At 47.7% G+C, this 12,251-nt stretch overlaps 1 protein-coding gene across 1 annotated transcript in view; it reads left to right on the top strand.

The window, feature by feature from the left end:
• The window catches only part of ERC1 (ELKS/RAB6-interacting/CAST family member 1), a 534,404-nt gene that overhangs the window by 111,501 nt on the left and 410,652 nt on the right, over positions 1-12,251 (top strand). The window contains exon 4 of the mRNA XM_054718763.1: positions 3,464-3,538. Coding sequence (XP_054574738.1) covers positions 3,464-3,538 — 75 coding nt within the window. The remainder of the gene's footprint in view (positions 1-3,463; positions 3,539-12,251) is intronic.

Here is a 12,251-nt window from a genome sequence, read left to right as displayed (position 1 = left end):
GAAGCAAAGCTTTCCGCACACCCTGGCCGGGCCCACCCGCTTAAGGCAACAAAGTTTCAATTATAACCCCAACACAAATGGCTGCCTGCCTCGGAGGGAGTCCCAGGCTTCGCTCCGCTCCAGGCTACAAAGTTTCAATTGTAGAAGGAAAATAAATTCCAGATACCAGGGCCTCCGCTTGGGTTGCCAGGGGGCATGGCCAGCCTGCAAACCACCACAGGTCCCTCGCTCAGGCCGCCCCACACCCCAAGGGAACCCCACCCTGATCAGGGACACCCTTCAGGGCAAACCAGCTGGCCCCCACCCCTGTACCAGGCCTCTATCCTATCTAATAAAAGAGTACTATGCAGATTGATCATCACTGCAACACACAATATAGCTGCCCCCATGTGGTCAAAGATCTTGCCCCCATGTGGACACAAGATGGCCACCACAAGATGGCCAGCAGGAGAGGGCAGTTGGGAGGCACCCGGCCTGCAAGGGAGGGCAGTTGAGAGGGACCAAGCCTGCAAGGGAGGGCAGTTGGAGGTGATCAACACTGCAGGAGAGGGCAGTTAGGGGTGACCAGGCCTGCAGAGGAGGGAAGTTGGGGGCAAACAGGCTGGCAGCAGAGTGGTTAGGGGGTGATCAGGCTGGCAGGCAGAAGTGGTTAGGGGCAATCAGGAAGGCAGGCAGGCAGGCAAGCAGTTGGGAGCCAGCAGTCCTGGATTGTGAGAGGGCAGTCGGACATCCCTTGAGGGGTCCCATATTGGCGAGGGTACAGGCTGGGCTGAGGGACAACCCTCCTCCGTGCACGAATTTCGTACACTGGGCCTCTAGTGAGAAATAAGAGGAAGTGCACATAATTCAGCACAGGAGTAGGAAGGGGCTAAAAGATTCCTCTTTACCTAATTCTTGAAAGTTTAGTAGCCATTTGTTATTCATTCATTTGATATTGATTGTTTAAATAGCTGTTATGCACTTATCAGTGTACCAGCTACTGTTGTAGGCACTCTGGATTCATCAGTGAATGAATCAGGGATCCTGGCCCTTGGGGAGCTTACATTCTTATAGAGGGAAATAGATAATAAACACATAACAAGTAAACACATTACATAATGTGATAGAGAGGATAAGTGCTATAGGAAAAAGGAAAAGTTGAGTAAGGTAAAGGGGAAAGGACATGTGGGTTCTTCTGTTAGTTTAAAATTTTTAATATAGGGTAGGTTACACTGAGAACATTAAACATTAATTTTCTTTAAAGATATATTTTATTGATTTTTTTACAGAGAGGAAATGAGAGGGATAGAGAGTTAGAAATATCGATGAGAGAGAAACATCGATCACCTGCCTCCTGCACACCCCCTACTGGGGATGTGCCTGCAACCAAGGTACATGCCCTTGACCGGAATCGAACCTGGGACCCTCAGTCCACAGGCTGACGCTCTATCCACTGAGCCAAACTGGTTACGGCTAAACATTAATTTTTTTATGGGAGATTTCAAATATAAAAGTAGTGAGAATAGTATAATGAATCTCAATATGCTTATCATTCAGATATTCCAGTTACCAAAATTTTGCTACACTTGCTTCCTTTTTTTTTTTCTTTCTTTTTCTTTTATTCTTCACCAATGATTTTAAAGCAAATTCCTAACAGGATGTAATTTACCTCTGTAGACTTTAGTACGCATCTATAAAACTTATGGCCATCATCTTGCATAACCATAATGCGATTATCACAACTAATAAACCTAAAAACATAGAAGAGATATTTGAGCCAAGACCTGAAGGACAGGAAAGAGTTTAGGCAACAAGAACATGTGATGTAACTGGAGAATGCCTAGCATGTTTGAGGGATAGTAAGGTAGAGTATGAGTATGGCTAAAGCATAATAACTGAGGGGAATGGTAAGAGGTGGGGTCGGAAAGGACTGTGGCTCTACTTTGAGTCAGATGGGGAGGCATGACAGTGTTTTGAGCAAAGGAGTAACAAGATGTTTAAAAGGGATGCTCTGAGTGCTCTGTTGAGAATGACTGTAGGGAAGCGAGATAAAGAGTGGGGAGCCTGATGGTTATGGGATTAAAAGGTATATTTTTGTTAGTGGCTCACTCCAAGTAGTAGCAGTGGAGATGTCAAGAAGTGCTTGGATTTTGGATATGTTTTGAAGATAGAGTTAACTGGATTTCCTGATTGGCTGTGGCTTGAAAGAAAAAAGAAGGCATTAAGAAGATTCATTGGTTTTTTTACCTGAGTAACTGGTAGGATGGAGCAGGTTTTGGGGGTACCACCAAGAGTTTAATCTTGGGTATGTAGCGTTTGAGGTAGTTGTTAAACATACAAGTGGGATAACTAGTTGAATATTTAAGACTCCTGGAGTTAGGGAGAGAGGTAGCAGAAAGGGTAGTGTGTGTTAATAGTGGTTTTGCCATTATTAGCAGCCAAATGGGGAGTGTGGATGTTCAGAAATTACTGGTGTTTAAACAGTTGACTGTTTATAATTTAGAACTTTTGTCATTTAATTAGGACTACTCTTTCAGGAATAGATAGCTCAATGAAGTTTGCATTTCTATTTTCTATTTCTCTCAAACCATTCTTCCTGGTCAGGCAAGAATGAATAAATTAGGTGAAAGGTATAATTAAAGTATACATTTCTTTTTATTATGGTTAAACACTCTCAGTTGGAAAGTATCTGGATATTCTTTGGGGGTCACTAAAGTCTGTCCCAGAATACTTTGGAAGTACTGCCAAACTCAGAGACATTCACAAAATATGACAAGAAAACATTCTGAGGTGTTCTGGTAACTTCAGGGTGATCCTTGGAGACCCTAATTGTGATATTACTACCATCACCTCCTTCCTTCCAGAACCTGAACTCACTAAAATTTAGATTAAAAAGTAGTCATGTTTTTCTGACATTTTCTAAACATGAACTACTTATGAAACTTGTTCAGCAGTCTTATCTTTTTCTATTTGTAGCCCCACTGGAGAGAGACTTTCATTATTGGTAGCCAGGTGGTTGCTACTCTGGGGGTGGATGCTATGGAAAGCATGTTGTCAACACTAGTGCTTGTGCAATGTAGACTGATTGTGACTGCTTTTATTTCTCCTTTTAAAAAGGGAATATTTCTCATCCCCTTTTTGAATCGTTTGGAGTTCTGATTATGTCTTGGAGTCATATGGAAGATTGACACATCAGCCTGGGGATATGTTGTAGTTTCAGAGGTTGTAGTAGCTGGGGTCTGTGTGACTAATTTTAAATAACTAGGTGTTCAGAGATTGGAACCCTCCTATGCTTTTTTAGCCTGGATACAGTGTGTGGGTTACCTGTTTCACAGAGAAAGGTCAGGAAGTAGAGAAGGATCAGGGTATCTTACAAGGCTGGGAGGACCACCTTTTGCACAAAGTTACTCCTTCTCCCCTACTCCTTTTTAAAAATGAGAGTGAAAAAGAGGACACTTACTCTTTTTTTGTTTCTCTTGTATAGGAGATGCATCGGAGATTTGAGAATGCCCCTGATTCTGCCAAGACAAAAGCTCTGCAAACTGTTATTGAAATGAAGGTAAGTAAGAATCTAATAATCTTATGAGTTATTTTACACATATAAGTGATCCAACACTGTTATGTGTGAGTTTTAGAAAGCAGCAGCCTATATAATAAAGAGGTAATATGCAAATTGACCGTCACTCCAACACACAAGATGGCTGGCAGGGGAGGGAAGTTGTGGGCAATCAGGCCTGCAGGGGAGGGCAGTTGTGGGCAATCAGGCCTGCAGGGGAGGGCAGTTGGGAGGGACCCAGGCCTGCAGGGGAGGGCAGTTGGGGGGACCAGGCCTGCAGGGGAGGGCAGTTAGTGGCAACCAGGCTGGCAAGGGTGGGCAGTTAGGGGTGACCAGGCCGGCAGGGGAGAGCAGGTTGGGGCAATTGGGCCGGCAGGGGAGCAGTTAGGCATCAATCAGGCTGGCAGGGGAGTGGTTAGGGGGTGATCAGGCTGGCAGGCAGAAGCGGTTAGGGCAATCAGGCAGGCAGGCAGGTGAGCAATTGGGAGCCAGCAGTCCTGGATTATGAAAGGGCAGTCGGACATCCCTTGAGGGGTCCCAGATTGGAGTGGGTGCAGGCTGGGCTGAGGGACACCCCCCACCCCCATGCACGAATTTCATGCGCCAGGCCTCTAGTCCTATATAATAAAAGGGTAATATGCAAATTGACCCTAACGGTGGAATGACTGGGAACGACCAGTCACTATGACGTGCACTGACCACCAGGGGGCAGACACTCAACACAGGAGCTGCCCCCAGGTGGTCAGTGCACTCACACAGGGGGAGTTCTGCTCAGCCACAAGCCAGCCTAATGGCTGGGAGCGCAGCGGTGGTGGCGGTGGCAGTGGCAGGAGACTCTCCTGCCTTGGCAGGGCTAAGGATGTCCGATTCCCCGGGCAGCAGGCCTAAGCTGGCAGGTGGACATCTCCTGAGGGTTCCCGGGCTGCAAGAGGCCACAGGCTGGGCTGAGGAACACCCCCCGCCCCCCAGTGCATGAATTTTTGTGCACCAGGCCTCTAGTGTAATAATATTTTACTCATTTTGTAAATTGAAAAGAAATAATGAGACTTAATGAAAATGACACTTTAAAAGAACTTTAGTCTCAGTTCCTTTTAGTTGTAGCACATAACTCAAATTGGATTGAAAGGGTTGTCCAGAATTTCTTTCAGTTATTCTCAAACCTTTGATCTCAGGACTCCTTTATACTCTTAAAACAACAGGTTCATTTGCTTCATATTTAGAAATTGTCTGCTAAATATCAAGTCTGAATAACCATAGTTTATCTGTTGTTCTTTTTAATAAAAACAGTTTTCTATGAAAAAAAGTTGCTAATTCAGCTTGCAATTCAAAGAAGCACACAAGTACTGTTCCTGGGGACAGTCACCATACTTCTTACAGCCGAAGTGCCTGCCTAGTTCCTTCCCATTTTATCACACAGAATATTAAAATGATGTGTGCTCAAAGCTTGAGATTTATTAAAAGTAATAAAGTAACAAGACATTAAGTTAAGCAGGCTTTAAAAATGTTTTTTCTTTTTTTTTTTTTCTGTGAGTGCCTGACACTGAAGAATACAATGACTAACTGTGGTTTGGTGCTACTGCCCTTTGTCTTAAGGCACTTGCGATTTTGCCCACCATTGCTTTTATATCTTGATTAAAAATGTTAACACAGTAGAAAAGGCAAATAAAGTGATAGTATTATTAAGAAAAAGCTTTGACTATGCAGACTTACTGAAAGGGTTTAGGGGACATCCTCAAGGTTTCATGGCCATTCTTTGAAAACCTCTGCTTTAATTTAATGAGTAGGTCGAAATCTTTAGGCTGTATGGTATGACAGTTGGTGATGAAGAGCTTGCTTTCAGAGATAAATTCCCTGGATTCAAAATCAGGCTTTACTTGACTATGTGACACAGAGCAAGTTACAGAACCTCTCTACACCTCAATTTCTTTATTAATAAACTAGAGGCCCGGTGCAAGAAATTTGTGCACGGGGGGGGGGGGGGGGTTGTCCCTCTCCAATCCAGGACCCCTTGGGGGATGTCTGACTGCTGGTTTAGATCCCATCCTGCATGGGGCCTAATCCGGCAGTTGGACATCCCTCTCGCAATCCAGGACCACTGGCTCCTAACTGCTCACCTGCCTGCCTGCCTGATCGCCCCTAACTGCCTCTGCTTGCCGGCCTATTCATTCTCTAACTGGTCCCCTGCCGGCCTGGTTGCCCCCTAACTGGTCCCCTGCTGGCCTGGTCACCCCTAACTGGCCCCCCTGCTGGCCCAGTCACCCCCTAACTGCCCCCCTGCTGGCCTGGTCGCCCCCTAACTGCCCCCCTACTGGCCCGGTTGCCCCTTAACTGCCCCCCTGCTGGCCTGGTCACCACCTAACTGCCCCCCCTGCCGGCCTGCCTGATCGCCCCTAATAGCCTCTACCTGCCTGCCTGATCGCCCCTAACTGCTTCTGCTTGCCGGCCTGATTGCCCCCTAACTGGTCCCCTGCTGGCCTGGTCACCCCCTAACTGGCCCTCCTGCTGGCCCAGTCACCCCCTAACTGCCCCCCTGCTGGCCTGGTCACCCCCTAACTGCCCCCCTGCTGGCCTGGTCGCCCCCTAACTGTCCGGAAGGAAGTCGGAAGTCCGAAAGATGTCTGGTCCACCTGGGCTAATTAGCATATTATCCTTTTATTAGTATAGATGGTAATAGAAATAGTACCCATCCTGTAGGTTATTTTGAGGTTTAATTAGTTAAAAGAGTGAAACACTTTGAAGAGGAACTGGCACGTAGTAAACATTCAGTCACTGTAAGCTGCTGCTGCTATTATTATTTTTACTAGTAGCCCATTTGCACGAAGATTAGTGCAATAGACCTTCATTCACCTGGCTGCCTGCACCAGTTTTCTGCCGGCACCGGGGACCCAGGCCTTGGCTGGGGCCACCGCCTTCTGCCTTCTTTCAGGGTCCGGGCTTGGCCCTGGGCGGTGGCCTTGGGCTCGGCTGCACCCAGCGTCCCTGCTACCCGATCGCAGGAGCCGACCCCCAGTGGTCTCCTGCGATCGGCGCAGGCACCCCGCTGGCGCCCAAGGCCGGGAAAGCCTCGGGCGGCTTTCCCGGCCTTGGGCTCGGCTGCACCCAGCGTCCCTGCGACCCGATCGCAGGAGCCGACCCCCAGTGGTCTCCTGCAATCGGCGCAGGCACCCCTTGGGCTCGGCCGCACCCAGCGTCCCTGCGACCCAATCGCAGGAGCCGACCCCCAGGTCGGCTCCTGCGATCGGCGCAGGCACCCCACTGGCGCCCAAGGCCGGGAAAGCCTCGGGCGGCTTTCCCGGCCTAGGGCTCCGCCGCACCCCAACGTCCCTGCAACGGTTTCCTGGTGGGCGTGGTTGATGGGCGTGGCTTGGTTGGTGGGCGTGGCTTGGGCGTAGCGAAGGTGCGGTCAATTTGCATATTTGTCTATTATAAGGTAAGACTAGGGGCCCAGTACACAAATTCATGCACCTTGAACTGTGGGCCGTGAGGCTGTGGTGGGCACAGGGGTGGGTGTTGGCCCATCCTCTGCGCCCCCCCCAGGCCTCTCCCACTGTGACCCCCAGCCCCCTGTCTGCTGGCAGCCCTGCTCCCACCACTGCTCCCATGCGCTGATGGCGCTGGATCTGTTTGCACCCACTGACGGCACGGAGTGATTGGGGCTGGCGCCAGCAGTAGATGGATGCAAGCAGGGCTGGCATCGTCAGCAGGTGCGAGTGGCGGCTGCTGTCCCGATCGCCCCTTAGGAGCACGGGGAGGTGGAGAAGCCCTCAGGGGCGATCGGGGCTGACAACCACCACTCGCACCCGCTGATGGTGCCAAGCGATCGTGCCGGCAGCAGGTGCGAGTGGGACCTTTGCTGGCAGTGGGTGCAAGTGGGGTTGTTGCCAGCAGCGTGTGTGAGAGGCAGCTGCTGGCCCTGATCACCCCTCAGGAGCAGGGGGAGGTGGAGAAGCCCTGAAGGGTGATCAGGGCCGGTGGTCGCTGCTTGTACCCACTGACGGCCCCAAGCGATTGGGGCTGGCACTGGGCGCTGGCTGCGGGTGCAAGCGCCGGCTGGGACTGCAGCGCATGGGAGCAAAGAATTATCAGTAACCACCAGAGGTTCACCCCGGTGACAGTGACCAGCGCCCCGCCTTGATCTGGTGCCCCCACTCACCTGCTCCACCATCCTGCCGCGGCCAATGCCCACCATGTTCCGTGCTCTGCCGTCTGCTGCTGATGCCCACCATGTTCCACATGCATCCCCTGGTGGTCAGCGCACATCATGGCGACCGGTTGTTTGGTTGGTTGTTCAGTTGTTCCGCTGTTCGGTCTATTTGCATATTAGCCTTTTATTATATCGGGTTATTTAGGATTAACATGTTCTTTTATAATAAAGCTAAAAGGTTTCTACAGATAGGGTAATTCTCTCTCTTTCTCTAACTTCTTCATATCTCTTAAAAAGCTTGACACTGGCTGGTGTGGCTCAGTGGCTGAGCATTGACCCATGAACCAGGAGGTCATGGTTCTATTCCCAGTCAGGGCACATGCCCAGGTTGCAGGCTTGATCCCCAGAAGGGAGCGTGCAGGAGGCATCTCATGGATGATTCTCTCTCATCATTGATGTTTCTATCTCTCCCTTTCTTCCTCTCTGAAATCATTTATATATATATTTTAGAGGCCCATTGCACGAAGATTCGTGTAAGAATAGGCCTTCCTTCCCCTGGCTTCACTCCTGGCTGCCTAGGAGCCGGCAAGTCCTCGTTCCCAACCGCCCGGGAGCCTGCAAGTCTTTGCTCCCGTCCGGAGCGCCACTCCTGTAGCTCCTTCCGCCCCCCACCCTCTCCCTCATAGCAGGCGTCCCGCCCTGACTTGCCGTTCTGCACCTGCATATGCAAATTAACATGCCATCTTTATTGGGTTAATTTGCATATTCACCCTCAATTGGCCGATGGGCATCATGGCAGTACGGTCAATTTGCATATTTATCTTTTATCAGTGTAGATGTGTGTGTGTGTGTGTGTGTGTGTGTGTGTGTGTGTATGTATGTATGTATGTGTATATATGTACATACACACACACACACACACACACACACACACACACACACACACCGTATTTTCCGGCATATAAGTTGACTTTTTAACTCAGGAAAATCTTCTCAAAAGTTGGGGGTCTTATACGCTGGAAAATATGGTACTCTCAGCTCCAGCACCATATTTTCTGGCGTATAAGACCCCCGACTTTTGAGAAGATTTTCCTGGGTTAAAAAGTCGTCTTATACGCCAGAAAATACGGTGTGTGTGTGTGTGTGTGTGTGTACACACACATATATATATACATACACATATATACACACACACACACATACACATATATGTACACATATATGTATATATATATTTACATACGGTGTGTGTGTATATATATATATTTATGTACGGTGTGTGTATATATATATACACACACATATGTACACACACACACACACATATATATATACATACATATATGTAGATATATATATGTGTGTGTGTGTGTGTATATATATATATATATTTACACTAGAGGTCCGATGCACGAAAATTTGTGCAAAAAATGGGCCTTCCTTCCCCTGGCTGCCGGCATCTCCTTCGCTCTGGCCGGAACCACCTTTCTGCTCTGGCCCAGAGCTGTCTTTCTTCCTTCCCACACTGCCCAAAGGCCTGGAGTGGCTGGGGTGGTGCGGAATGCCTGCATCGTCGCCATGGCCACAACACAAGCGTCCCACCCCGCCCCTGGCCACTCTACGTTTGTGTATGCAAATTAACCTGCCATCTTTGCTGGGTTAATTTGCATACTCACTCCTGATTGGCTGGTGGGCGTCACAATGGTATGGTCAATTAGCATGTTACTCTTTTATTAGTGTAGATATCTATAAATAAATGTTTGACACTATTTTGCATTATGGACCTTCATATAATATTTGTTGGTATGATAACAGTATTTAGTTTTTGGTATATTAATAGGTTTCTATAAATAGATGCTTCTCAAATACAGTTATAAGAAGTGTTCTCTTAATTTGTATGATTTCCTCTTAAAACTTTGTTTATATTGTGTACATCTTTATTCTCAATGGGGAAACGATTTACCAATTCCAAATTAGTAGATTCTGGATTCTTTATTGTTAGACAATTAGTGGTCCTGAATATAATCTTGTAAAGAACCTTTAGAAAGGTTTAATTGAATGTTCACATTTCCCACAGGTTTATTCATACATGTTATTTCCTGATCCCTCTTAAAACCTAAGACTAAAACGCACAGATGTACCTACATGCACAAAATTATTTTATTTACATCTTGACAAACTGGGGAAGTGTGATGGTATTAATTGGTAGTGAATCTATTTTAAGTTCTGTTAATCTTTAGCCATTCTGCTAAGAGACAGGAGATTCTGAGATTCTGGTGACTCAGTGGGGTCAGTTGAACATTATACTGAAATCACAACTGAAATAGTTAAGTTGCTGAGAGTGTGGCATGAGGTAGAATTATAAAGATCTAGAATAGTCTGGGGAAAATGGGAAAGAAAGATAATTGATAGAAAAAGAGCCCAACAATCATCTTCAAGGTGATGTAATTGTTCTCCTTCTCCTTCCTCCCCCCTTCTTTTTCTTCTTCCTCTTACCCCTTTCCTCCTCCCTTCTCCTGCCTTCTTCCTTTGATCTTTTTCCTCTCTACCACTCATCGCTCTCATGCTTTTTCATCTCCTTTTCTCTATTTTTTTTCTTCTTTTTCCTATAGCAGTGGAGGAACAGGGAAGAATTACTGTGTGGCTCTAGGGTTAGAGTTTTGCTGGAGAGATATAGCAAAATTATTGGTGTCCAAATGAATTGTGAGTGATGGTGAAAGAGTAATTTGGATGATCAGTCCAGGAATGTAGCCTGGATGGGAAGGAAGAGAATTTAGAATGGACTGCCAGGTTGGGAGAAAATGTAAAAGTTAGGGAAGTGGAGATCTCTGTGAGGTTGAAGAACAGCAGATAATGAGAGTCATGATGTGACAGGCCTGGGAATACAGTCCTGGGTAGGGATGGTCCAGAGTGTAGTCCTTATAAAGTGGATAGCTAAAATGGACTAGAGGATGAGTTCATTGGAATCCAGGACATCAAAGAATTCAGACATCGAAATCCTAGGATGGTGGAAAGAGGCATTTGAAGGGAAGACTGGTGCCAAAGTCAGGTGCCAAAGGCTTCTTAAAATGAGCAAGAGTGGCCCTGGCTGGGTTGCTCAGCTGGTTGGAGCATTGTCCTGCACACCAAAAAGGTGTTGTGGGTTTGATTTCCAGTCAGGGTGTGTATGGGAGGCAATTGATTGATGTTCCTCTCTCATATTGACGTTTCCCTTTCTCTCTCCCATCCTCTCTCTCTAAACTAAAAATAGCCCAAGCCATTTTAGTTCAGTGGTTAGAGCATCAGCCTGCCACTGAAGGATCTTGGGTTCAATTCTAGACAAGGGCATGTACCTCGGTTGCAGGCAGTTGCAGGCTCGATCACTGGTCGTGGTTCTGGTTGGGATGTGTGTGGGAGGCAACCAATTGATGTGTCTCTATCACATTGATGTTTCTTTCTCTCTCTTGCCCTCCTCTTACCCTTCCACTCTCTCTAAAAACCAATGGAAAAATATCCTCAGGTGATGATTTAAGAAATAAAAAATAGAAAATAAAATCAATAAAAACATATCTTTGAGAGAGAATTAAAAGAAAAAAGGCAGGGGTGACTGGGAAGTCCCTGGATGGCTGCAGTGAGGAAGGTAGAGTGAAAAGGAGCTTTAAATATGAGCTTTATATAAAGGGTAACAGCTTTGAGAAACTAGGATGCCCACATATTTCCCCTGCTCCTTTGTGGTGCTAGAGAGAGTTCCGGGAAGTTATATTCTTTGGGAAAGCCATGTTTTCTTGGAATTGGGAGTTGAAAAAAGTTGAGGAAATGGAAATTTAATGAGGAACAGGATTTCAGTAGGCTTAGTGGGATTGGTTGGTTAATGATGGAAGACCTAGGGCTGGGGAAGTACAGACCAGTAAGATGATAAGGACTTTATTTACTTAATTATTATACACTAGAGGCCTGGTGCATGGATTTGTGCACCGGTGGGGTCCCTTGGCCTGACCTGCGGGGATTGGGCTGAAACCGGCTCTCCGACATCCCCTGAGGCATGCCGGATTGTGAGAGGGTGGTTCTTGGATGACGTACCCTGGAGAACTGCAGCTGCTAAGTCACTGCAGCTCAACAGCTCCTGCGTTGAGCGTCTGCTCCATGGTGGTCAGTGAATGTTATAGCTACTGGTCGGCCAGTCGAATGGTCAGCCGGTTGCTTAGGCTTTTATATATATATATATAAGTGGCCTGGTGCATGAAATTTGTGCATGGGGGGGGTGTTCCTCAGCCTGGCCTGCACCCTCTCCAATCTGGGACCCCTCGAAGGATGTCCTACTGCGGGTTTACAGGGATCGGGCCTAAACCGGCAGTCAGACATCCCTCTCGCAATCTGGGACTGCTGGCTCCTAACCGCTCACCTGCCTGCCTGCCTGCCTGATTGCCCCTGACCATTCTGCCTACCGACTTGCTTGCCCCCAACTGCCCCCTGCCGCCGGCCTGCTCACCCCCAAATGCCCCCCGTGCCAATGTGCTTGTCCCCAACTGCCTCCCCTGCCAGCCTGCTCACCCCCAACTGCCCCCCTGCTGGCCTGCTCACTGCAAACTGCCC

This window comes from Eptesicus fuscus, chromosome 7 (genome assembly GCF_027574615.1).
Source record: "Eptesicus fuscus isolate TK198812 chromosome 7, DD_ASM_mEF_20220401, whole genome shotgun sequence".
Classification (NCBI taxonomy): domain Eukaryota; kingdom Metazoa; phylum Chordata; class Mammalia; order Chiroptera; family Vespertilionidae; genus Eptesicus; species Eptesicus fuscus.
The sequence above is the reverse complement of the archived record's forward strand: the minus strand, read 5'-3'. Positions and strand labels throughout refer to the sequence as shown.